Source organism: Daphnia magna, linkage group LG6, assembly GCF_020631705.1.
Source record: "Daphnia magna isolate NIES linkage group LG6, ASM2063170v1.1, whole genome shotgun sequence".
Lineage (NCBI taxonomy): Eukaryota > Metazoa > Arthropoda > Branchiopoda > Diplostraca > Daphniidae > Daphnia > Daphnia magna.
The window spans coordinates 9,487,014-9,510,558 of NC_059187.1; the positions used below are offsets into that span (position 1 = coordinate 9,487,014).

Below are 23,545 nucleotides of genomic sequence, written 5' to 3' on the forward strand. Positions count from 1 at the left end.
ACCCCTGATGTTTAGGAGTCGTTAACTGAAATATTTGTAAATATGCGCTGGCTGGCTGGCCGTAAATTCGTCGAATATCAACAGCTCATTTTGGGTTGGGCCAGCGTGAAATGAAACTTTCGATTGACATATGCGGCCATTTCCACGATTTCCGCATTGATATAAAATTAGAAAAGCGTTCGCCCCCTTCGTTTCGCTTTTCGAATGTTCTTTTAATGCTCGCCCCAACGGAATTATAGTGTGTCCCAACGAGATGTATTTGTTTGTCCAGTCGAGCGAACCCAGCCGATTTACTTTGAAAAAAGACGACCAGTTGGCTTATTTACCTCGAATCCGTCTCCAATCCTCAATGAATTGGAAGCCGTTGCAGATTGAGGAAAAAAAGGGCGGAATTCTTAAGTCAATGGATCGATGCCAAGATGTTTGGTGTCTCATCTTTAAATAATAGAGTAGCACAACTTTCGTACCTATTTGAAACCTTGTGGGGATTGAGCGCACGTACATATTCTAAAACCCATTTCACAAAGAATTCCGTTTCGTTTGCTTCGCTTAACAAACAATTGTTTTCTACTTACACATTCGTCCGTTTGCTCGGATCACTTGGTTCATACCAATCTACAACATTGTGGATTGTGGCTAAACATTGAACTTTGCTCCGAAAGCTTCTTCATTCTTGAAGTTTCACGTTTTATTTTCCTTGTTTCGTTTTTCTTTCTGGTGAGAGTCGCTTGTCGTCAACGGTCCCTCAAGTGCCGGGAATGCGAAGGTTTCATTTATTGTCTCTTTTTTTTGTGTGTGTGTGAATAAAATCAATAGGTTTTAAAGAGGTATAGCGTCTCAGGTGGGGAAAAATTGCACGACAGAAGTCGCCTTGATGCAATTTTTTCCGACTGGCGAAAATAAGAGGTTTAACCAAAATTGTCACTTTCAAGTTGAATTGGAATTCGTGATGATTTCCAATGTCTCACCGTTTGCGTTGAAATTTGTAATTGAACGTAACTGAAACGTAATATTGCCAAACGTAGAGAATGGCAGCATTTACTTGTTTTGCTGTGGCCATTTGAAGAAATAAGTCGAATTCTGGGATCGTTTCGATTCACAGCCTATTCCCATTTCGGATGTAACGTTTCCCACTACCTGTTTGTGTAGGTACATTTTATTCGCCTAATACTTTCATTTTTTCTTGTTGTTTGCCTCCTATCGGGCCTTGACAGAAGCAAAGATCAAGGGGATCGATGGAAAAGCCATTTTCATTCTTTATGTATCCCCCCCCCGTCCTTTATCCTTCATATTGAAGGCCTCTGATGGCGTCATACGCTCCTCACTTTTTTCCTTCCTCGAAAATTCTCACCGTCTCGACTTATTGTTAACGTATACATTATGTACATACATCCGGGTTCGATATCTCAAATCCATCTGAGGTCCCTGTTATGGATTTTCTAGTTAAGTAAACGCAGGCCGTGAGTTTATGCGCCGTCAATAACTTTCAAATTAAAAACGTCATTGCGTAGTAGTATTCAGAACTTAAGATGTGATTAAGGAGAGGGTGGCATGGCCAAAATACGTAGCACTCAGAAATGACAATCGCAGGGAGCTGATTACACCCCGAAGGGAATCGAAACGGAATAAGTTAAGTCGCCTTACACAGTAATAACTCTGTCCTTTGTCAGTAGTAATTGTGTATTGCTAACGCTCGCTTCATCAGCCACCGAGGATTTAAGCTTTATTAAAAAGAAATTGATACATGACCGTGTGACACCTGGTCCTCATTATCTGTTATTGGAAAGCACTTTACGAATTTTTCTTTATTACTTTTGCTGACGCACTTGAATTACTATTCCTGGCTTGTCTGTAAGGCGTGGATGAAATTATCAGCGCTCTTACAATTTGGCTCCTATTAACGAATTCCTTGACGTCTTTTAATCGAGTCGTTTCTTACCTATAAGTATCTGTAGGAAATTTTTATTAATTACCTTGTGCTTTGAAATCTTTTATCTCACACCGGTCTCATGGCTTAGATGGCAAAGCGCCTGCCTAGTAAGCAGGAGATCACGAGTTCGAGTCTCGTTGGGACCTTTTTTTTTTCCCTTCAGATTTAAAGAAGCAATTAATAATTTCGCTATTTCCGGAAAGGCATTAAGAATTCCAAGCTATTTCTGTTATTCAGAACGTAAGAAATGGGAAAAAAACTTGACTTTTTTCATTTTATGCATGCAATTGCTCCTCCTACCGTCTAAACTGGATAGCGATCGAACACTTTTTCTCTTGTTCATAAGGTTGACCTTCTTTTGTTTTCAATTGGTTCAATTTGCTATTAAGTCGATACCCAAATACGCTCTTCATCCTTTGCTAATTAATAGCTACCGTGAAAACCGTTATTCGGAAAAGCAATCCCAGCACTGGTTAATAATAAAATTGTTACGTGTTGCGATAAATTTTTTGCGAAACGTAACATCCGTGGTTTCACTTTCGCTGTTTGATGGCGGATGAAAGCATGAAAAGTTACATCTTATAGCAGTGACCTATATGTTTTATCTGGCTGTGTTGTTCCGTCTGGGCGCATCATATACTCAGAAACTACTCTAGCGGAATGGCTCATTTGATCCAATCGTAAAAGCTTTTCACTTTAACTCGGCTGCCGTTATTTCAAAGAGAAATGAGTTTTCCCGCAAGAAGTTGAACCAGATCAATGTCTGACAGCGGTTGAAATAGCTTGTTGCTCACGCAGGTTTATAACTTCTTTGAGTAAAATTATCAATCCCGACCGAGAGTGGGCCCATGTAATCCCGGCTTTGCAATTGCAAGTGAAACGTTGATGGTTTTGTACCGAAAATGAAACTAGAGAGCCCTTCAGTCTCTTTTGCTCCGTGATCATTTAACATGCTAGTCGTTTTACTTGGGAATTGATTAGAAACAACTTAAACGTCCGTTGCGTTTATCTGTACCGTTTACAAAAATTTGAAGTTTGTTATCCTTGATCCAGCCAATTTCGCTTGTGTACCTCCTCGCGTGAATGAAAGTGCAATTGCTCCATTCGCAAAAACACCATTCATCTTGTGTGCATTGTTGCTTCTTGCGCAACCCTACTTAAGCTTACCCCGAAACTCGCAGTTATTCATCAGTCAGAGAAAGGTCGTGCATTCGGCCGTTGAAAAATTGAATAGCTCTGCCATGTCTAGTAGCCTTATAGTCGAAGGTCGCTGTAGATATGCCGCGTTACTGCTATCAAAAGATCACATCTCGATATGGGGTAGGTGTGCTCGAATCTGCTCGAGTGCCTGAATGTTCGACTTGGATCTCGCATCGACTTTTGCTCAAATGGCTAACATGGCACTACTGAAATAGAAAACATGTCTGCAAGCGTCGTGCGTCATGACCGAAGGATTTTCTTTTTATTCCCCCCCCCTTTTTTTTTTCTTTCTTAATATCATATTGCACTTTTCATCTCCGGTGAAGCCATAAACTTTAGAAATCTCGTGCAATTTTCAGCGTTATTTGCATAAAAGTCCGCATCTGCTAATCCTCTCCGCTATCATATATATTCCGAGAAGTTGGACCAATTGCAAAACTTTTTTCCTTTACTGGCTAGAATTTAAAAGGAATAGATTTTTTTTTCGAGGATGGATGGGGGAAAGGATGCGTTCGTATTTATTGCAATTTTTTTTTTTTTTCCTACAATAAAAAAAAAAATCACAGATTTAACGCGTTTCTGTTTTGTCACGGAAAACGTTATGGATCGATCCTTGACGTGGCAATCGGGAAAACCGTCGGTCGGCGATGATTGCGTTATGTCACGAGCTGACCGTAGCGATATCGCCGTGGTAATAGCAAAACAGCCGCTTGGCCAACTTCGATTTGCTGATGATGCGTATCAACAGGGAATAGTCTACTGCCATATTTTATTACTATTTTTATTCGACAACTTATAGCGCGATTGCCGTCTGGTAGAAATAAAAGGCTCTTAACATCAGTTGGGGCCTGCAATAATAGCGGCAATAATGGGTCCTACTAGAGTCCGGTCCAAGGATTTAATGAAAACTTGATGCCTTGCCGTCTGTAACTTTTGGATTCACGACTTTTATGGCTGAGACAATGCAAGGTGATGTCAAACAAAAGCAGTCCTAATTGAATGAAACCGTCCGCGTCAACAATGGTAGGCGGGAAAAAAGTTAACCGCCCACGACGATATGGTGAGACAACATCACTTCATATCTTTGACGATAGAAACAAAACATAAATCGTCCTGGCAAAAAGATGTAGTCGAGTAGCCAAAAGCAGAGTTTGTAGATCCATCATCTTGGGTGGGGAGTGGGGTTTCGTTTTTCTTCGTCTTGACCCTTTATTGATTCACGTCAACTCCAATCATCTGTAAAAACAGATTCGGGCAGCAAAAACATAGTAGTGCCATATCGGATGATACACCAAATGGACCACTTCTAAATCGTTTCTCTTTTTTCTTCTTCTTCTTCTAGCTTATTCAGTTCACTGTCAACTCAACGTAATCGATTGTAACTTCCCATTCGGCCAGTTGATTCAATGCTATCAAGGCAATTGGAACACATCAAAAGAATAGAGCCCACAACAAAGAAAGCTTTACGCAATTTTTTAATAGGAATTATATGAAACGTTTTGCATTTGGGTTCAAAACACGCGAATAGAACTTGACTGAATCACGACATCCGTTCGTATGAAGCACTTCTTTGTTGTGGCTTATTGAAAGACGACAAAGTAAATTGTTAATTGTTATGTAATCGCCCACAGGTATGTGTATACGTGGACTTATCGATGTCAGGTTAACATTGTTGGGGCAATTAACTTTTGATGTGTTTCCGACTATGATTTGTTCTTGTATTCACTAGTTTTCCAGAGCCGGTTATGATATGCCAACATTGAGAGTTTCAGAGCTCTTGTCTGATTCGGATCGGCTCTCTGCCGGCGAATATAGGCACACGAGTGTGTACTAAGCCCAGCTTTTTAGCGTACGTACTTTACTGATTTTTCTCCGTTTTTTCCCGCACTAAGTAATGCCAGGAGGATTAGCTTTAAACTTACGCAATTATCTTATTGCTCCATGAATTTATTTTCTTTTTTTCTTTTTGTGACCAACGGTAATATTTTCTTGGTTTCGGCTTATTTGATGTGTCGGGTGTCTTTGAAGACTAGAGCAATCGGTGAACCTTATGCTCTTGGGAATTATTTCAATCAATTTTTGTTGTTGACTATTTTAATGATTTGCCTCGTTATAGCGGTCACGGGATGCCAACTTCACGAAAACCAACGAATCCCATTACGGTATCCAATATTTTTAACCGATTGATGATCGATTTGTAAATTAATCCTTTTGGCCGTTCTTCTCCAGGTTTCGTAAAACAAAAATGTCCATAATTGTCAGCTAACTAGTAACACTTTGATTTGTTGCCAATGGCTGTTGTTATGTTATTACTTTCATGTTCTCGCGACAACGAAAAATGTATTCTATATGCATTTAAACTGAGTCTTATCGCACAGAGGCCAAAACCTATTTCCAAAATAAGATTTTTGGAGCTTTTCAGTCAAGTGAGGGTAGCATAAAAGTTCTAAATGTATGAACGTCAATCGCATGCCTACATATTGTGCGAGTTGGGAAAAATCACAGGGAAATGTAATTTTGTCGTCACTGCGACTCAGTTGAAGGTGTATACGAAACAGCTTTTTATTTAATAAGCGTTGTGTTACCATAGCAACTATAATCGCTTTAGACTTTAGCATAACATACACCAAAATTCTCAGTATAACTTATTTTAATATACTCAACAGCGCACGAGTGAGGCAAAAAAGACAGTACGAGCACCTAACCAATTTGAAAACTTGCGATCGCGCTGACTGGTTGCGGCTGCACTTACCGTTGCTGTATTTCCTCTGCGCACGCCATTCCGGGTTTCTACTTTTATTATTATGCTCAGGTAATTCTCGATCCACTTAACAATTAGTAAATGATGATCCAGGAAGTGGGAGGCAGTTTACCGCCGACGGAGGAACATGCTAATAGAATTAGCCTAATAAACCTTTGACGTCTTGAAAATTTATGATTTTATATATACAGTTGCTTTCCCCTAGAAGTTCTAACTTTATCGCTAGGGCTGTAAAGTTCAACGAGGCCGACAACGAAAAATATGAAAACTTTTGTACGCAAATTGAAGAGTTTGCCATCGTCGGTCGAGTATTTTGGAATACTTTCCATCTGCTCGCCAGGTTTGAAATATTACATTTTCGTTTGAAATTTTCATTCAAAAAAAAAAAAACTTTATGAATTTTTTAGAACTCCGGCCGTTATCTTCTGAATAATACATGAGGATAGGAAGAGTTGGCGGGACACTTAGTGCCGTAAAACAATGATCATCTATTTCAACTGTGAACTCGTACGATCTGAAAGGTAATATGAGAACAAATGAGATCCTTTTACAAACCATAAATTACGCATCCGGCGCAAGTATCGACTAGATACAGAAACATAATAATTAGAGAGGCCAATCAGCAAGTACTTGAAGAAAATACGGCTCGTAGCTCCGTACCCTGTTCAAACACAATAGGCAATTGAGTAGAATTTGCATACGGGTATTGTTGACGTCACTAATGCTTTATTATTGGATTAGATGCTATCGTTCTTTTTTAATTGATTGACACTGTTATTCTTTTAGTTAGCAAAGTGCTTCGGAAAATGAACGCGGGAAGCTGCAATTGCTAGGAAGCTTTTAAATTTGAACAAAAACTTTTCTCAGGCGGGGCACTTTGAAGTTTACCTCATGAACAGCCCTAAACCGGTGAGAATTATATATTCTGTTATTGACCCATCCAATTCTAATAGCTGCCTACATACTTGATGCAGATTTCCGCTGTAGCGTAAAGCATCGCAAAGGCTGACGAACATCTGCACTTAACATGCAAAGCTTCGTTTGAAGCGCAACCTGTAAGTTCTTAGCCACATAATAGTAAATATTTTGGTCGATGCCTCGTGAAGCGCCCACGGTAGCCAAAGGGTTCGAATGCAATTTAAACTATTCATACAATCCTGTTCGTAATGTCTCTGAATGAAAATTGCACGAGACGCGAAATTCTTTTCACAGGTGTATTGGACGACTGCATCTGAAATTAACGTTCATCTGATAAACAGGGTCGACATTGCAGTTACTTAGGAAACTGCCAACGCGTTCCACTGCCGTACTACGAAATTCCATTACGGAATATCCTTTTGCTCTTCCATGATTCGAAACTGGTAAAGGATGACAACAAATGCCAATGCGGTCTCTACGGCCTTTTTTCAAAAGTAATGTAACCATTTTAAAACGATTTCATTCCCTAATAGATTTATGGAATTACCTGCAATACGAGACCTTTAGACAAAGGCAATATTCCGAGTAAAACAGGCATCCGTTCTCCTTTGCTTGACAGCTCAAGAATGAATAAAGTTAATTTCGATCGTTCGACTGGCTTCATGATGCTCGAACAAAGATCACGCAACTTTCGAAGCAGAAAAGCCATTTCTGTTGCCTGAAATGCCCCGATGAAAGAAATACGTGTTTGATTCAATTGAATCTATGATTTGTAACTTACAGCAGCGCGGATGCGGTCGGCCCATTGACAGTAGAGCAGCAGTCGGCAAAACAACTCCATGACGATAAAAGAATCCCACACAAAGACGAGCAAGTTTGTCTTTGCATATATCACGACGTAATAGGATGAATTAATCATGGTAATCAAAGCAAAGCAACAGTTGGCCATTAGCATGAAACCAAACCGCTGGTGAACTATTTTTGTTGTCTGCTGTAGGTGTTCCATACGACGGACGGTTCGCACGATTTCATCGAAATGCGGTTCTTTCAAACCTTCCAGGTAAGCTGATAGTTGTTTGTAATACGTTAGAATTAGCTGAAGACATAGAACATAAAGCCAAACAGCCAAAAGCGGGAAAGTTCCAGCCAATAACGAAATCCATTCTTGGATTGTGTACAGCCACCAGCGGTCATGTTGACGCAATCTCCAAATTCCCGAACAGAACAGAAGAACTACAACCTTTCAATGTTTAAAATAGGGTAATAGAACGTTGGTTGTACTTTAAAGAACTTAATCGTCCATAAATCTCAAATATTAATTTGTAAACTGCGTGACGTACCCTTGTAGCAATCCAGGCGATAGCAGCGAAGGAATATGACCGAACATTTGAAGAAAAATCTGGGTGGCCAAGTTGTGAGTCAATTTCTGAAAGGTTTTGCAAAACCAATCTGAATGTGTTCTGTCCAATGGTGACCAAATTGATGTGGGTTAAACAGTAAAATATTAGAGGAGATGTAGTAAAAATGAAGCCATTAAAGTCATCCATCTGCCCAGAGCTTGACGTAGTTGCAGACAAAGACAGTTTAAGCCTGGGGAGACCCATTTGGAAAAACAAATACAATCCGCTTTGAAGACTTAAGACAAGCCAAAAAATGGTCCACGCGCGAGTTATCCAGCGCTTCCACATCTCGGATTGTGGAGGATGTAAGTGAATTCCAAATAATGTCAGAAACCAATCGAAATGCAAAACCGCATGAAAATATCGGTCTTCTAGTGCTAAGGCCGTCATACTTGCCTGCGAATCCTGACAAGACTAATCGGGTTGCTACGACAACCGCGTCGATATCAATTAGAGTAATTCATTCCTGGGTGAAATGAAAACGTCAGAATTTGAAATAAGAACTGAATTCTAGTCAATTGTATTTTATTGGACGACAGTTAAGCGCTTTTTTTTAGTGGAGAAAGAGTTTATGATCAATGCCGAGTAATAACGTGTCAAAACGGCATTTTATATGCCATCAAATAAAAGCTATGGCAAATGAACTAGACCATTTTATGGGGAAAATAGAAACAGTACAACTTTGAATGCCCATAGTGATACAACTTGTTTTATCTGTCGAAATTATAAGAAGTAATCCAACTAAACACTTTTCTTGTAGTTCAATGGCGGTTTACGAACAGAATACTCTTCGACGAACTGGCAATCACAACTTGGCGGAGTTTCCATATCTTGGTACGCATATTTTGGACTCGTTTTTATTTGGCTAATGACTTGCCAACCCGTTCTTTATTGTTTTTTTATTTTAGCTATATTTGCTGGAGCCGTTTGGTATGTCAGAAAAGCCATCCACCAGGGCACGGGAACCGTATCCATCACGTTACTTATAAAAACATTACGTCAACGGAATTCGTGATCTAACGAGAGCAAGACTCTTAGAAGACGCTTGTTCCTTCTATTTGGTCGGATCTCGAGATGTTGTCCTTCTCTATCGACCGTGTTGAGCCATCATAACAGTGGCAATTGCAGCTGTTTGTTTTTTTCTCGACGTAGGCTATAGAGCTACTATAACGAAATGTATTTCCGAAGAATAGCTTTAGCGAGATGCGTGAGGACAACATAGAACAAAAGAAATGATATTTTCAATTGGTGACGACGTTATAATAGCCTTATAGTTAATAAGTTTTATTCCTTCAAGGATTCCTCGAAAAATGCTTACTTTAGACGTTACCGAGGAAACACGAGCATGTTCGAATCACTAGATGAAGTTCCAATGGGTTTAATATCTACCTCTCTCGCGCGGCATGCAAAAAATAAATGTAAGTACAGATATACGCAATATTTCTTATTTTTCTGCTTGTGTACCATTAGGTGGCAGCATCATACTTGTCTTGTCGGAGCTGTCGCACCTCGCACGCAGTTCGGCAGTTGTTTTAATGAACCATTTTACTTAAAGATATAGTTAAGTATATGAGAAGGAAAGTCCTATAAAGATAAGTAAATTTTCAAAAATAATTATATAATATTATTATTAGCTTTATTTTTTATTTTCAGTGTTGAATCTTTGATCGCGCAGCGTCGTGATGTGTTGGAACTTCTGCGCTCTGCCGACATTTATGTGTTGCCATAACAACAGCTTGGGTTGTCGGCGACCGTAGTTCTAAAAAATGACATCTGTAAGATAATAGATTATAATAAATACCGAAATTTTTTTGAAAAGAAAAAAAAAAAGAAACTGATACAGTTCGTTGAAAGGAGAACTTACCTCTTTAGATATCTGTTCAAAATTTTATTTTCATTCAATCTAATCTGAATTATTGGAATACGAGTTCTCGTTCATTATAGTCTTGAATCGAAAATGATTTCATTTGTTTATTTTTATCCAGGAAAAGAAGAGTACAAAGCAAGCTACAAAAGGACAAAAACAAATTGTGGAAGAAAATGCTGCCACTCTCAACTTCTACAGAAATATGTCTGTCGCAGCAGTGGCTATCTATTTATTATTCTGTGGTGTTTTTTGGTCCACCACCTCTTCATTTGATATTGTATGATAGCTATTAGTATTACTGCTTCAGCCTGTCATTCTTTTTGAAAATTTAGGTATTGATATGTCTCAGTGCATTTGCACAATTTTGCTGCTACCGGTTTATGGCATACATGGCTAAAGCCAAATACAGTGAAACAGGACAGCTTTTGGATGGTGGAATTGATCTAAATATGGAATCTGGCATATCTGAGTAATTGTATAACTTAGTTGAATTTATTTATATTGTAGATTTTATGTTTTGTTAACAGGCACATTAAGGATGCCATTATCTTAACAAGTGCAACCGAAGTCCTGTCTTCCATTTCCAGTTACTTTTGGCTAATTCTACTGGTGGTATGTCATCAAATAGCTTCTTTTTAGCATAGGTTTTTAGATGCTGTGTTCTCCTTTGTAGGTCCCTTGTCGATTGTTCCATATGGCGTGGAAAAATTTCCTTAGTCCATGGTTCTTCCAAAAGGCACCTACTGCAGAGCAAGATGCACAGGACGATAAGAAAAAACGCAAACTGGAGCGCCGCATCAAACGGCAGCAGCACTAGGAGAGATGTGAAAGGTTTCCTGTACTTGCTATTGTATTTAACACCAACCTTTAAAATAAATCAGACTTTGGACCTCTTTGGCGTTGAACTGGCTATTTGCGCCGCACAACCGACATCCGCGGTGGGGATGGTTCTTTCTCAGATTCTTCATCGTCGTCTGAATCTTCAGTTTGTTTTAGCTCTTCGTACTCTTCTACTTTTAGTGAATCTAGAGACTAGAACAGAAAAAAAAAACTGCGTGTTACAAAGTGGAACAGCTTAGTATGCAAAATCTACTAGGTATACTACAAGGTAACTCACCTCAGCCCGTTGTCTGTAATCCGAGAAAGATTTGGATCTTTTTACTTTAGACGGGATATCAGTTGGCGTTTTAGGCAAAGCAATTGATGGAACTGATTGGGCTCTGGCCGGACTAGATTCTGCGAGTGGCAAATTGAGTCTTAAAGTGTTCCGGAACTCTTCGAGGTCTGATTCAATATCAACATTTTCTAGCTGTTGGTATGCCTTGGTTAAAATCGATAGCGACGAAGAGTGTAAACTCATTTCAATCAAAGCCAATTTCTTCATCCAGCCAATTAGATCTTCGAGTTTCTTCTTTTCCAATTTATCGATTCTTTCTTCTATAGATTTTCCTAGACGGACGGATTGAGTAGTGGCTTGTGCTAAATCACTCTCTGCTTTTCCGATTTGCATTCGGCCTAATGGGTTTTGTTGCCGTAGCTTGTGAACATACTTTAGCTGACTTATCTCTTTTTCGTATGCGACGCTACAACTTCGGATGTCTTCCATGGCTGACTTACAGATTCCCGCATAATCCGAAATTTCTTGAATGATGGTCTCTTCCAATCGGTTAACGCAAGTATCTCTTTTTGAAAAACTTTATTGTAAAATCTTTCCCAAATTTAAAAATGGCATTTTGTTACCTGTAGTCTGATATGAAAGAAATGCTATCGGCAAAATCCTTAATACCCTGACTGCAGTTTTTGTTGACATTTTCGGCTGCAGCGTACTCGTTTAACGTCTGCGCCAGACAATCTCCTTTGTCTCTTTGACTGTGCCAAAAAATTGAAAATTAGCAAGTGACCGACATGAAAATAATGTGAGAGATAGAGCTTACCTAGCTATTTTCCTAGTATAAACCGCAAGGGCCGTACAGATCTCACCAAAGTGTTTTTCAATGACTTGAATTCTGTTCTGTAGGAAACGCGTCTGAGTGGCGCTTTAAAACATGTTGATATATTATCAATATTTAGTTAATCAAACTTAGTTTTCTGTTGTGTACCTGGAATGTGGCAAAAAATTGGAACTTGGTGATCGAAACATTGTAGTGTTAATACCTAGGAAAAGAGAGAAAGAACGGAAATCAGGGTGTTTTGTAATACAAGTTTCTGTTACCGTGGCAACCAATGTACAATGGTTCAAATACGCCTTTCCGTTGGCCAAGAAATTCCATAATAAATCCAAAATTCTTCTACGAAGGGAATAAATAGCTGTTTTTGAGTCATAAAATTATTTTATTCTAATTCTTAAAATAAATATCAGCCTTGTAACTTATGTTAATTACTAACTGCAAAAATTCTGAATTCAAATGAGAAATCTTAAGCTATCTGGCAACAGCATGTGTCAAAACGCACGCACGCACGTGTCTGCCAAAATATTTTTCTTCCATGAAGAAAATTTGTTCTTACTTCTAAATTTGCTCTTCTTTTAGCATTACCATTCTAGAAGGCTAACTAAACTACCTCCTGTTTAACAAAATAAATATGAAGGAAACACCACTATCCATCTGTGAAAAACAGTGTGTAGTCCAAGCTGTCAAAGAAGGACAGGTATTTTTTAAAGTTTTTTTCCTTTTTTCTACAAATTTTGCTTACAAAGAGAACTATTTGTCATAGAGGATAGACGGAAGGAGTCTTTCGGAACAACGAAAACCTTGCATTACATTTGGAACAGAATGGGGATGCTGCCAAGTTCTTCTTGGAAATACTAGGTATTGTTCAACATTGTGTTGTTTTCTTCTTTACATTTTAAAAATGTAATGTTCATCAGAGTCATGGCGCAAGTGTCATGCAGTATTCAAGTCCCCAAATCATCAAGAGCAAATGAAGGAATGTTGTTTATCAATGTAGAAATGTCTACCATGGCAGCTGAACATTTTGAAGCTGGTAGATTAGGACAACAAGGCATTGAAGTCAATAGGCTGGTTGAAAGATGTATTAAAGGTAAAAGATTTTTCATATATAAATTGTCTTCATACATAACACTTAAAATATCTAGATTCACGCTGTGTTGACTTGGAGAGTTTGTGCATTTTGGTTGAGGAGCAAGCCTGGGAAGTTCGAGTTGATATACATGTACTAAACCATGAGGGAAACCTAATTGATGCTGCCACTTTGGCTGCTCTTGGTGCCCTCTGTCACTTTAAAAGGCCTGATGTAACTCTTGACGGTCGGGAAGTTATCGTTCACCAGCTAGATGAACGTGATCCGGTTCCACTGACCATCTTACACTATCCTCTAACTCTATCGTTTGCACTTTTTGATCAAGGGTAATAAGCCTTAATCCTTTTTCTTCTAATTAAAAAACTTTATAAAGTCTGTTTACGTAGAAAAATCTACGCTCTTGACCCAACAAATTTGGAAGAACGTTCAGCTGATGGAAAACTTGTATTGGGATTGAACGCGTATCGAGAGCTTTGCACGTTGCAGATATCCGGTGATGGGGTGTTTATTCGCAAGGAAGCCGTTCTTTCGTGTGCCAACGTGGCTGCATCAAGAGCTGTTGAAATGGTTGAAATGCTGAAAAAGTGTCTAGCTGCAGATGCAGCTGAAAGGTATATTCGTCATGCTTCGCCACGAACAATGGTTTATTACATTTTTATTTTTATGTATATATATTTTTGATGGGGAAATTCGTAGAATTAAAGGCAAGTATGACGGACTAGTTTCTAGCGTGGCACTGGAGGCGGAAAGAGTAACCACTCAGTCGCAAGCCAGGACATATTTCAAGGCACCGGCCCATAATTTAGAAGAAAATGCAGACGAAGAATCTTTGCCAGTTCCTAAAATAAAATTAGTAAAGGACCAAGGAATCGTTACGTTGCAAACCAGAAGTGATGCCTCCAGTAGCGAGAGCGACACAGAAATGGATCCGCTTCCTCCTGTTCCGGTAGTGAAAAAGAGGGTGTATGAAGAAATTGGTAAAACATTTTTCCTGGCCTTTTAAAGCATTAAGTTAACCCTTACATACCCTCTGTTTTACAGATATTGGAAATGATAGCGAGGAAGAGTCCGTTATGCTGATAACGAACGAACTTACTTAAAAATGAAAACGATATAAGACTTCAATGAAACCTTTCGTTCGAATGTATTTGAATTTACAAGGTTAAATTAATAATTAAAACACGCCAAGGAGAAAACAACAGACGCACGTATATTTTGAGTTTCATCCTTTCGCTAGTTAAGTAATTCGAAGATAAACGTGCTTTAACGTGATTTGCACTGGGGGAAGGTTGAAGCATGAACAGACCACGGTTTCACAAGTTGTCATTATTAGGTTTCAGATCGAGTTTGTTTTTATTAGATTTGACAGTGAACAGGAATGCGTGCAGGGCTTCCTTCTCTACCACGGGAATTGTCCGGAAGTGTCGCATCAGTGTCTAAAAATTGGCACACAATTTACATATTGGTTAGCAATAAAAGCAGGAAAAAAAAAAAAGACGGCAATTAATTTCTCGGGTATTGTACCTCTGCCAGTTGTGCTTTATTGAGGCCTGGTCGGGTGGGTACTTTGTAATGTCGCTTATAGCGCCTGAGCGTATTTATCTGAAGTTGAAAAAGATCAACTTCGGGAGTATCACGCTCTCTTTCTTGAAGACTAAGTGTGTCCCTATCTGTTTCGTTAGAATCGTCTTCGGAATCCTTCCGTTTACGCTGCCGTACCCGAACTGATTGAATTAAGCTCTTGTGGTAATCACAAATATAAATATGTCTGGCCTGGAATACAAATCACCTCAGTTAAAAGAAATATGTCATAAATCTTGAACAGAACTGACAAAGGGACTTCCACAGTAGTTGTGCCATTCTTGGTCTTCCAAAAGCGGAGGGAATGCTCAATATTTCCAACACTTTTAAAAGTCCAGGGCAAATTGTGACCAAGTAAAAGCCTAATTCAAAAGATAGGTAATTTCTACTTGGACACCATTACACTTATTGGGGATGTTTGTCCCTTTTGTCTCCACAATCTAAAAGCATTGACTTACAGAAGAGTCCATATGTAGCCGGAGTTTCCTTTGCTGCACAGTTTTTTGAATCCGTTTACTATTTAAACAAATATTAAAAGCAATGTATTATATTTTCCAGAGTACACAATATACCTGTACGAAGCATTTCCTGCCATTCTAGGACAACGTCCGCCATCGTCAATCATCTGATCAAATTCGATCAGGCAGCAGTGTTGATCATGGCTTCTTTTGGAATCACGCGAATCCTCCTCACCCGAACCCGTACTAAAACCATTCATGTTCCAAGTCTGTAAATTTTCTCTTTGTTTTGTTTCACAATTGCTTGACCGAGTCACAAAAAAAAGAAGGAAACTGAAAGACACCAGAATCTCTCACTACGAAAAAACACCAACGAACTGTGGACGCTTTTTCACGAGCTGTGTACGTAGGCGAAAACTGAACTGTTCGCTGAAAATTTCGCTTTTAACGTACAGTCTAGAAAATAAAACTGGAAGTACCCCTCTTTCTTGCTTAATAAATGGTAATCGTTTTAGATATATCTAATTCGCAGTGTTTCGAGCTTTTTGAGCTTATTGAAAGACAAAGTGCAAGCCACACAGTTGAATCGTTTTCTCTGTCTCCGAGAAACACACTTGTTATTCTCCCTCAAGCTATGAAAAACGGTGTGCTATGGTAGCATAGCCTACTGCATCATAAGGCCGCTGCGTATCTACCAGTACAACGTACAACCAGGTCAGGCATTACAAATTTTTGAGGCGCTTCTCTTGAAACATTTTAGAAGAAATAATAACATGGCCGATTTTAAGCTGTCTAGAACCAAAAAAATTTAATTAAGAATGACAAAAATGCTTGAGTTTTAAGTGCTTGAAAAGTGGATTCATTATTCCAAGACCTCTAGTCAACGCCACCTAATGGCTCTTTTGCTTATTTCTTGTCGAAAAGAAACGATAGAAAAAAATCAGTAACAGTGTCCTGTAGAATACAATTTTTCGAGTACAAACAGAAAAAAAACCACCTTTTATGACTGAATGGTCGATAAAGACTTCCTTAAGAGCATTTATATTAAAACGTTTTGCGTTTTTATTATTACTTAAGTAACATTTTTCTCAGTTATTAATTGCCATCGCTCTGTCATGGAAAAAGAATTGCGTGATTCAATGACAGATGGTGTTCTAAACCTTTATAGTTTCCATGACAGATCCTTCTTTCTGAAGATACTTTTTCTAGAAACATTGCATATAATTTCAATGATTCATGCACATTGAGTATAAATAATGAAATTCTAGAAGCTTTGTCTAGATTGCCTTTGATGGACCAGCATTCATTGTCTACGCCTGCCAAACTGTTGGGGATTTCTGCCAGTTTTAAAGGCCACAGCCCCACAGCAATGGATACCAAAAAATTCTCGGTTGTCTTTATCGATTTTTCCCCCACCCGAAGTAGTAAAAACAAAGATCCGGCACGTATGGAATACGGTAACTACGATTTCACGATTGCAGTGGAGCCATGTGATTTAACTCTAAAGATTTCACTTGTATCTAGCATTTCACTCTTATATTTTTATCAATTTGTTTTACCCTCTACATTCGTCCTTCTTCCCATAAAGTTTCTTAGACCTTCTGCGTCATATTGCTACGAATGATCTATTTCAAATCCTCAGCCAAAGATGGCGTAGACTGGTGACATAACGTGTCTAATCTACGGTTTCTGTAACATCAATGGCCCGGCTGTTTTTAGTCACAAATTAACATTTTTTGGTCGAAGAAAATACAAGAAATTTTTCGAACGAAAAGTTAAGATTAATCCTAAATTGTTCATTCGTAAAACAATTACTTATTCTACCCAGAAAGGCTCCGTTTGTTTTTAACGAATAGCAGTCCCATTTTACATGTTGTCTAGTTAGTTTAGGGTAGGTAGGTTCCCCTTCGCAGTGCATATAGATTTCCCCATCCTATTTTCCTGTGTTAACGTTTCGTGTGTGTGTGTGTAACGGTGGGGCTATATAAAATCTCGCCTCAAGGTTTCCCCAAAGGTTTGTAGGCCAATAGGGGCTCAGTTAGTGTGCCACGCAAGAGCACTTTCTGTAAAAAGAAAGAGGATTCGCCGCCCTCTAGGCGCCAGAATTGAAAATTCAAAAAAGCAAACTCTCATTGGCTGCCCCGTCCCTAGCCCATTGCCATATTCCCCACTCTTTGGAGGTTCTTATACGCTGGCACACAGACTGTTCCTGTGGACTTTTGTATGCTTCGAGATAGCCCTCGTTGTACTGAACTCACGGCTTAAAGGTATGTTTCGAAATTTCATTTATTCTTATTTATCATTCACGTTTGCTATATTTAAATATTTTAAAAAGTTAAGTGAAATTTTGCCGACGTATTACTGCAATTATTTTTCATATTGTTACCTATGGTAGTTGCAGTGTTTGTTTAGAAAATTCTATTTTGTAAAAACGGGTTCGCCTTCTGTGTTCTGTCTATGGCTATGGCCGCCAAGAGAAGCGCGTTGCTATTTTTCCTCTCCTTTTCCTCAAATTTCGACGAAAATCGATGGACAGTTAGCAATCCAAGATAGCGATCTTTTCATCAGAAGAAAATATTTCCCATTTTTGTGTCTTGCAATATGTTGCGTTTAGATTTCCCTTCATTTTTGGTCCAACCACGGTACACTTGCTGGTTTGCCTTGTCTGCAATGGTTCCCATTTCCCTTCGTTGTATGCACGCCATGTTAACACGCCAGTCGTCTAACAGCGGCAAAACTCAACAGCGCAGCCCAAGCAATCCTAGATATAACTTTTGGAATTTTTTTTTTGCACAAGTAAACGCCTCAATAAATTCAATAAATTCGGGTTTAAATCTCATTCAATCAAATAACTGTTAAATAATTTCCTAGTTGGCTTGTCATCCATTTTCTTTGTTGAATGCTAGTTTTTTGGCCGTGTGCCTCGTGTCGTTACGACAAAGTTTTTCCTCAGTTGGGGTCTCCTCTCATGTACGATCGCGTCCCCCCAACCCCCAGCTCTCTCTTCTACCCGTAGCCGCTAGGCTATACACAGTTGGCTCGCTCTTATAGATCGCCCCTCCTCTCTAAAGGGAGGCGTTACCCATCCCCCAACGCGACTTTGAACAAAAATTTCTCCTCACTGATTCTCCGACGCGCTTTACGTAGTCTCTTTCTCTGGCTTTTACTCTGTACTGGTGAGCGAGCGCCTCAAAATTTGTGATTCGTTTCCGTTTTACCGCTAAGTTGTGTGTACGTATTGCTCACAGAAAATGTGATAATTTAAGTTTATACGTAAAGTCACCGTTTATTTAAAAAGTTCCTTTAGACCTGCCGTGCATTCTGTCGTTAATGGAATTTATTCGCTAGCTCTGTTTCTTGTCTAATAGGTCTAAAGTCAGTAAAGTCGTAAAAATGCCAAAGTCTAATTAGATATTCCTGGTTGACAGGAATATATTCCCAAAAATTGATTTTTTGATAGAGATGACATGAGACAAAAGATACGTAAGCGGTATTGATTTTTTTTGCTCTCCTCGTCAAGTTGGGAAAAGGGAATGATTTTTTAAATGTTTCGGGTTTCGAACCGGCATATGAAATTGTGCGTGGTAATGTAGATGCTGGATCATGCAGTTTTAACTTTATTGGCACTACACGTTCAGTTAGAAAGGAATGAAGTAGTGTCTTTTTGGTCCCGTCGTGGCATTGTATCGTTTACGTTTTTATTTTGTTGGAAACAAGATTACTCATTTTGCTCTGGCGTAAAGTCGGATTGCTGGCTCTAGCAGACGCGCGTGTATGGACGGTATAAGGCAAGGGCGCCAAATTTTAAATGAAGACAAAGAGGCTCTAACTGTCATGGCGTCCTAAAAAACTGAAAACTTCTTTCTCCATATTCTCAAATATTTTTTAATCCTAGGCTATTTGTAATTCCTTTTAACAATAAAAATAACAAATGTTTCTTTTTTTTAAAGGTTTTTTACGAATTTACGAATTTGCTGCTTTTCGAATTATCGACATTTCAGAAAATGCCACGCGCTAAGGCTGATGCTAACAAACCCCGTGGTCGTATGACGGCCTATGCTTTTTTTGTCCAGACTTGCCGCGAGGAGCACAAGAAGAAGCATCCCGATGAGAACGTAGTGTTTTCTGAGTTCTCTAAGAAGTGTGCTGAACGATGGAAGGTAGGTTTTACTATACCAGTTCCACTAGTGTACGAGATTAACTAATATTTAACATATGTAGACTATGAGTGATAAGGAAAAGAAGAGATTCCAAGAAATGGCTGAGCGTGATAAAGTTCGCTTTGATGATGAAATGAGGCATTATGAGCCTGCTGAAAAAGGTGCAGGAAGGGGACGTAAACGCAAGCAAGCCAAGGATCCCAATGCTCCAAAGCGCTCTCTTTCAGCATTCTTCTGGTAAGTTCTATATTCATTCATGTACGGCCATCTGCTAAAACATGTCTTGTCCATCAAGGTTTTGCAATGATGAACGTGGAAATGTGAAGGCTGCTCACCCTGAATACACTGTTGGAGATATTGCCAAAGATCTTGGCAGGCAGTGGGGTGAGGTAGATGAAGCCACCAAATCCAAATATGAAGCTATGGCTGAGAAGGATAAGGCTCGCTATGAAAGAGTAAGTGAAGCATACTGACACCAAGTAATTTAAGTAAGTCAAATTACATCTGTATGTTTGTGTTAGGAAAATAATGCCTACAAGAAGAAGCTTAAGGGTGAGGCTGACGAAGAAGATGAAGATGATGATGACGATGATGATGAGTAAACATCTTCGTTAGACTTACCTCTGCTCCTTCCTTCCTCAAACCCCTGGTTCTTTTTCATCCCCGTCGCATTTTTTTTTTTTTACTCCAGTTAGACATGTGTTCGCCAGAGTATCTTCATGTTCGTTTTATTTGCATCTTCATCGTATCATCTTCATTTCTTCCTCCCCAAAACTGCTGACTGGTGTACATATCGAGGAAGACAGACACAACAGATAATCGCTCGCAGCTCCCATAACTCCCTTGCCCATCCACATATTTTGAAAAGTTCTTGCAATAGCAGCCATTTCATTCCGACAGATCGAAGTGAACATCACCCATTTTCGTTAAGGGGTTTCTTTCCCCTGCTCACCTGTTTGTTTTGGTCATTATCGATTGGGTTGAAAAGGCGTGAGACAAGATAATCTCTTAAATGAGATCTTTTTACATCGGAATTCCCATCTCCTCTCCCGCATATGTTCACCAAGGAAGCTGGTTATAATATCTAACAAGTCTCCAAGATTTCTTGTGGCGTTCTGTTTCGTACTTCCACGTCCCAACATCATTTTGAAAGAAAAAAAACGATAAAAAAACAAGCAATGAATACACATCCCATCTTTCCATGTTTCAAATCTGCTCCTCCATTATATTTTTTAACACGTTGTTCATATTTACATTCAACGCATATTATCTATGAACCATGGCTCATCTCCGTCGCCGTATTTCGTCAATGGTAAATCGTATGGAAGAATTATTTGCCTACCTAATTCAAAACTCCTTCCTCCGAACTAATTATCACACGTTTAAATTAAAAGTTTAAATACCAAAAAAGAAATTATATGCTTACGATAAATTTTGGTAGGAAAAGTACACCAGCTTCAAATGACTGGATCATTAAGGTGGCGCACTTGTTGCTCCGCATTCCCCATGCGGCCTGGTAAGAACATTTTTATTACTTAGTTTATTTTTAATTGGAATCCTGTACTTTTGAAACATTGGCGCTGGTGAGTAAGAAAAATGAAGCTCTGGTCATATCACTGCTAACTCGCGCATAAGATTTTATATGTGGCATTGCCTGTTATATGATAATTACATTATTGTTTTCTTCAAATGATGCTTTGAAATTTCTGTCAGAAAGTAATTAAACTTACCCGTGTTCGGAGCCTGCTTTCGCTTCGCCACTTGCTTTACGGGAAAAAACATTTAAAATGTAAATGTCAAACGTTTTTACTTATGTTTTTACTTGCTACTTAAAGGTGTCTTACTAAAGGAATCCGGTGAACCATGTTTGTTTACTATGGCCTTGACGGGTGTAGGGTAGACAGCCTCCCCCAGCCATCCCGTGAATACTAGCTTTTACGTCTTGGGCACAAGGATAAACCTATTACAAAGTTTACACAGTAAGGTATGAATTTTAACGACGCCGTTAATTCATCTAGAATACACTACCACTTGAACGGTTTGTTGGCCGAGTTTGGCCGTACTCGAGGATGCAGCCATTGACACGGCCAGCTCACCAACAAGCCAACTACTGGGTGAAGGACCAAGTGAGCCAATTGAAGAACATTGCATGATGACTGTATCATCTGGTTCAGACGAGGAATGCTGCTGCAATAGCCAGGACAAGTGAAGATGGCCCCACCTAGGCACTCTTTCATTGGCTCCTGGATGGATTGGGTAAGACCCAGGAGAAGAAGGAATAAAGCATACACTGAAAATATAAAAACCTGCCATTTAATTCACAGTTAGCATAACAAAAACTTTCAATGTAAGGAATTACTTAATGTGGGACATATCAGCCTTCCGAATTTTTTCCATCCAGGGCTGTAAAGCGACAAGGGAATAGGTTTCTAAATAGCGAAGAAGGTCGCGTTTAAAACCGGTAACAGAATCTCCATCTCCCGTGTTCTCAGCGGCTTCGGATAATAATGGCGGGCAGGAAGGACTAACCCAAATTCCTACACAGTTGTAAAAGACCGTATCTAGTTATGGCATGCTTAGTTGAAAAAAATGTTTGCGGCGAAAACCTTGTGTTCGGTCCTCCCAATCAGATTCGATGAGGTTACCAGTATGAACAACAATTCGCAAAGATCCGTCTTCGTAGGACATCATGGACATTTTTCTTTAAAAAAAAAAACAAACAAAAAATAATTTATAATAATAACAAATAAAATAAATAATCTGATTCCAAATGGAAGGCTATGGGTGAATAGCGTGAATGGCGTGGACATACGTGTGATGACTACCAAATGGATATTTAGGTTTCACGCGGATGGTGTTGATGGTTGGTACACGACTTCCAGCTTCTGACAGTTCTTTGGATTCTACCCCATATATCACCAACAGCGGCTTCAAGGTTAATTCATATCTTATAACAAGACAGTTCTTTAAAAAAATTTATCAACTTTTAATATCACCTTTCTCCTAATATAAAACATAAACAAATATCAGAAATCATTCAGTTAGGTGATGTGTTCTTGTGGAATTACTGGACTTTGTGTTGACAATATTGGGCAAGTAGCCAACCAAGTTCTACCATGAAATTCATTTGCATTGACTGCTGCAACAATCCTAGAGATGGATGGAACAAGTCTGCAAATCTAAGGGTGAGAGGCTGGTTCCAAGTCTCTGGTTCATTTGCCACTGCACTCAGAAAATAATGAAGGGGAGCAGAAGCTTCAACCTTTTGTTGAGGGTTGAGTTCTTTCCCAACACTTTCCTGTGGTTGATTTTCCTCTAAAGCCTTAAAGGTGGCAAAAGTTTTCCCATCTGCAGATGGTGCTTCTAAAATAAAGAAATTTTTTAAGCCATTCCACTGTGGTGGTATTAGTGAATTTTACTGTACTGATTTTCAGCTGTTTTTCTTTATGTTCTAAGTGATTTACTTCTGCCTCTTGGCTAGCTTTTTTTTGCGTCATTTCAGAAGCATTGCGTTTGACTCCTCGTGTTCTATTGTAAACAGAGGTTTCAAGCATTTGTTGTTCTTTAGGGATTAATTCCCCGCTTTCCATAAGCTCAGCTACAACTTGTGCTTTTTCAACAAGATCTGGTGTCAACCCAAGTGACATTACAGCTTCAATTTCTCCATTGTTGATTCTTGAAGCTACATTTTCAACTGCAAGATATTTTAGTGAGTTTTAATTCCTTTACATTTTTAACTAATATTACTGAGAGTGCTAATGAAAATGCTTACTATAAGGGTGAGAGAACCCAAGGAAATGTTGTTTATTTCGCCGATAACATTTTGAACCATACGTACACTCTTTCATATCCATCGTAATCAACTATTACTTTTAATACAAAATCTTTTTCAGATGTGGTAGTTAAGGCATTTGTTCTATGACAGAGAAATTTCTAAAAACACGCATTCAAAACACAGGAAGTTACTTCGTTCATAAATATACTGACTAAGGCCAGCTACAGGCGGTTTATCCACTAGATGGCTGATATCGTACTCCAACAACCGCTAGTCCGCCAGACCGCCACATGGCACAACAACTACAAAATTGTATTTGTGAGCACTTTTTATAATTTTCCTAACACACGTTGAAGAATTTGTTTCTTATTGCACCTTTTATTCTATTGAAAACTATCAAATATGTTTGTAGAAGATAATTCGAATTAAAAGAATTTAGAATTATCTACGTACCCA

At 38.9% G+C, this 23,545-nt stretch overlaps 7 protein-coding genes, 1 long non-coding RNA gene and 1 other non-coding gene across 21 annotated transcripts in view; 4 read left to right on the forward strand and 5 right to left on the reverse strand.

The window, feature by feature from the left end:
* Nucleotides 1-23,545, reverse strand: part of LOC116924213 — a 104,019-nt gene that overhangs the window by 63,351 nt on the left and 17,123 nt on the right. The window lies entirely within an intron of this gene.
* Nucleotides 2,004-2,076, forward strand: Trnat-agu. Its single transcript has one exon. It is a non-coding gene; the product is annotated as a tRNA-Thr (tRNA).
* On the reverse strand, nt 7,098-9,688 carry LOC116924225. 2 transcript variants are annotated; one of them, XM_045175525.1, is made up of 5 exons: nt 9,528-9,688; nt 8,150-9,402; nt 7,591-8,049; nt 7,357-7,527; nt 7,098-7,291 (listed from the first exon to the last, which is right to left on the reverse strand). In XM_045175525.1, exons 2-5 carry the CDS (start codon nt 8,597-8,599, stop codon nt 7,214-7,216), a joined length of 1,158 nt encoding a protein of 385 aa, XP_045031460.1. In that variant the 5' UTR covers nt 8,600-9,402; nt 9,528-9,688; the 3' UTR covers nt 7,098-7,213. The 2 variants fall into 2 exon arrangements, with proteins under 2 accessions (XP_045031460.1, XP_032786614.2); XM_032930723.2 differs by having other exon boundaries at nt 8,150-9,688.
* LOC116924229 (transmembrane protein 208) lies at nt 9,844-10,969 on the forward strand. Its single transcript, XM_032930733.2, has 5 exons — nt 9,844-9,984; nt 10,195-10,353; nt 10,409-10,545; nt 10,604-10,688; nt 10,750-10,969. Exons 1-5 carry the CDS (start codon nt 9,976-9,978, stop codon nt 10,891-10,893), a joined length of 534 nt encoding a protein of 177 aa, XP_032786624.1. The 5' UTR covers nt 9,844-9,975; the 3' UTR covers nt 10,894-10,969.
* On the reverse strand, nt 10,547-12,324 carry LOC116924226 (protein FAM92A). The gene is made up of 5 exons (XM_032930724.2): nt 12,176-12,324; nt 12,011-12,112; nt 11,817-11,945; nt 11,194-11,758; nt 10,547-11,108 (listed from the first exon to the last, which is right to left on the reverse strand). The coding sequence occupies exons 1-5, from the start codon at nt 12,214-12,216 to the stop codon at nt 10,986-10,988; spliced, it is 960 nt and encodes a 319-aa protein (XP_032786615.2). The 5' UTR covers nt 12,217-12,324; the 3' UTR covers nt 10,547-10,985.
* Nucleotides 12,503-14,316, forward strand: LOC116924224 (exosome complex component RRP45). The gene is made up of 7 exons (XM_032930722.2): nt 12,503-12,722; nt 12,789-12,883; nt 12,943-13,115; nt 13,171-13,441; nt 13,502-13,726; nt 13,812-14,092; nt 14,157-14,316. Exons 1-7 carry the CDS (start codon nt 12,657-12,659, stop codon nt 14,213-14,215), a joined length of 1,170 nt encoding a protein of 389 aa, XP_032786613.2. The 5' UTR covers nt 12,503-12,656; the 3' UTR covers nt 14,216-14,316.
* On the reverse strand, nt 14,236-16,748 carry LOC116924227 (histone deacetylase complex subunit SAP30 homolog). Of its 2 annotated transcripts, XM_032930726.2 has the most exons (5): nt 15,269-15,353; nt 15,155-15,212; nt 14,962-15,058; nt 14,640-14,888; nt 14,236-14,551 (listed from the first exon to the last, which is right to left on the reverse strand). In XM_032930726.2, the coding sequence occupies exons 1-5, from the start codon at nt 15,309-15,311 to the stop codon at nt 14,429-14,431; spliced, it is 570 nt and encodes a 189-aa protein (XP_032786617.1). In that variant the 5' UTR covers nt 15,312-15,353; the 3' UTR covers nt 14,236-14,428. The 2 variants fall into 2 exon arrangements, with proteins under 2 accessions (XP_032786617.1, XP_032786616.1); XM_032930725.2 differs by lacking the exon at nt 14,962-15,058 and having other exon boundaries at nt 15,269-16,748.
* On the forward strand, nt 17,267-20,525 carry LOC116924228 (high mobility group protein DSP1). 6 transcript variants are annotated; one of them, XM_032930730.2, is made up of 5 exons: nt 17,267-17,421; nt 19,156-19,314; nt 19,376-19,551; nt 19,610-19,769; nt 19,836-20,525. In XM_032930730.2, exons 2-5 carry the CDS (start codon nt 19,159-19,161, stop codon nt 19,914-19,916), a joined length of 573 nt encoding a protein of 190 aa, XP_032786621.1. In that variant the 5' UTR covers nt 17,267-17,421; nt 19,156-19,158; the 3' UTR covers nt 19,917-20,525. The 6 variants fall into 6 exon arrangements, with proteins under 6 accessions (XP_032786621.1, XP_032786618.1, XP_045031470.1 ...); XM_032930727.2 differs by having other exon boundaries at nt 17,277-17,421; nt 19,105-19,314; XM_045175535.1 differs by having other exon boundaries at nt 17,365-17,415; nt 19,099-19,314.
* Nucleotides 20,511-23,303, reverse strand: LOC116924222 (probable tyrosyl-DNA phosphodiesterase). Its single transcript, XM_032930718.2, has 13 exons — nt 23,087-23,303; nt 22,739-23,008; nt 22,383-22,677; nt 22,311-22,317; nt 22,127-22,242; nt 21,921-22,015; nt 21,674-21,851; nt 21,343-21,604; nt 21,159-21,274; nt 21,045-21,078; nt 20,879-20,968; nt 20,741-20,827; nt 20,511-20,681 (listed from the first exon to the last, which is right to left on the reverse strand). Exons 1-13 carry the CDS (start codon nt 23,166-23,168, stop codon nt 20,571-20,573), a joined length of 1,743 nt encoding a protein of 580 aa, XP_032786609.2. The 5' UTR covers nt 23,169-23,303; the 3' UTR covers nt 20,511-20,570.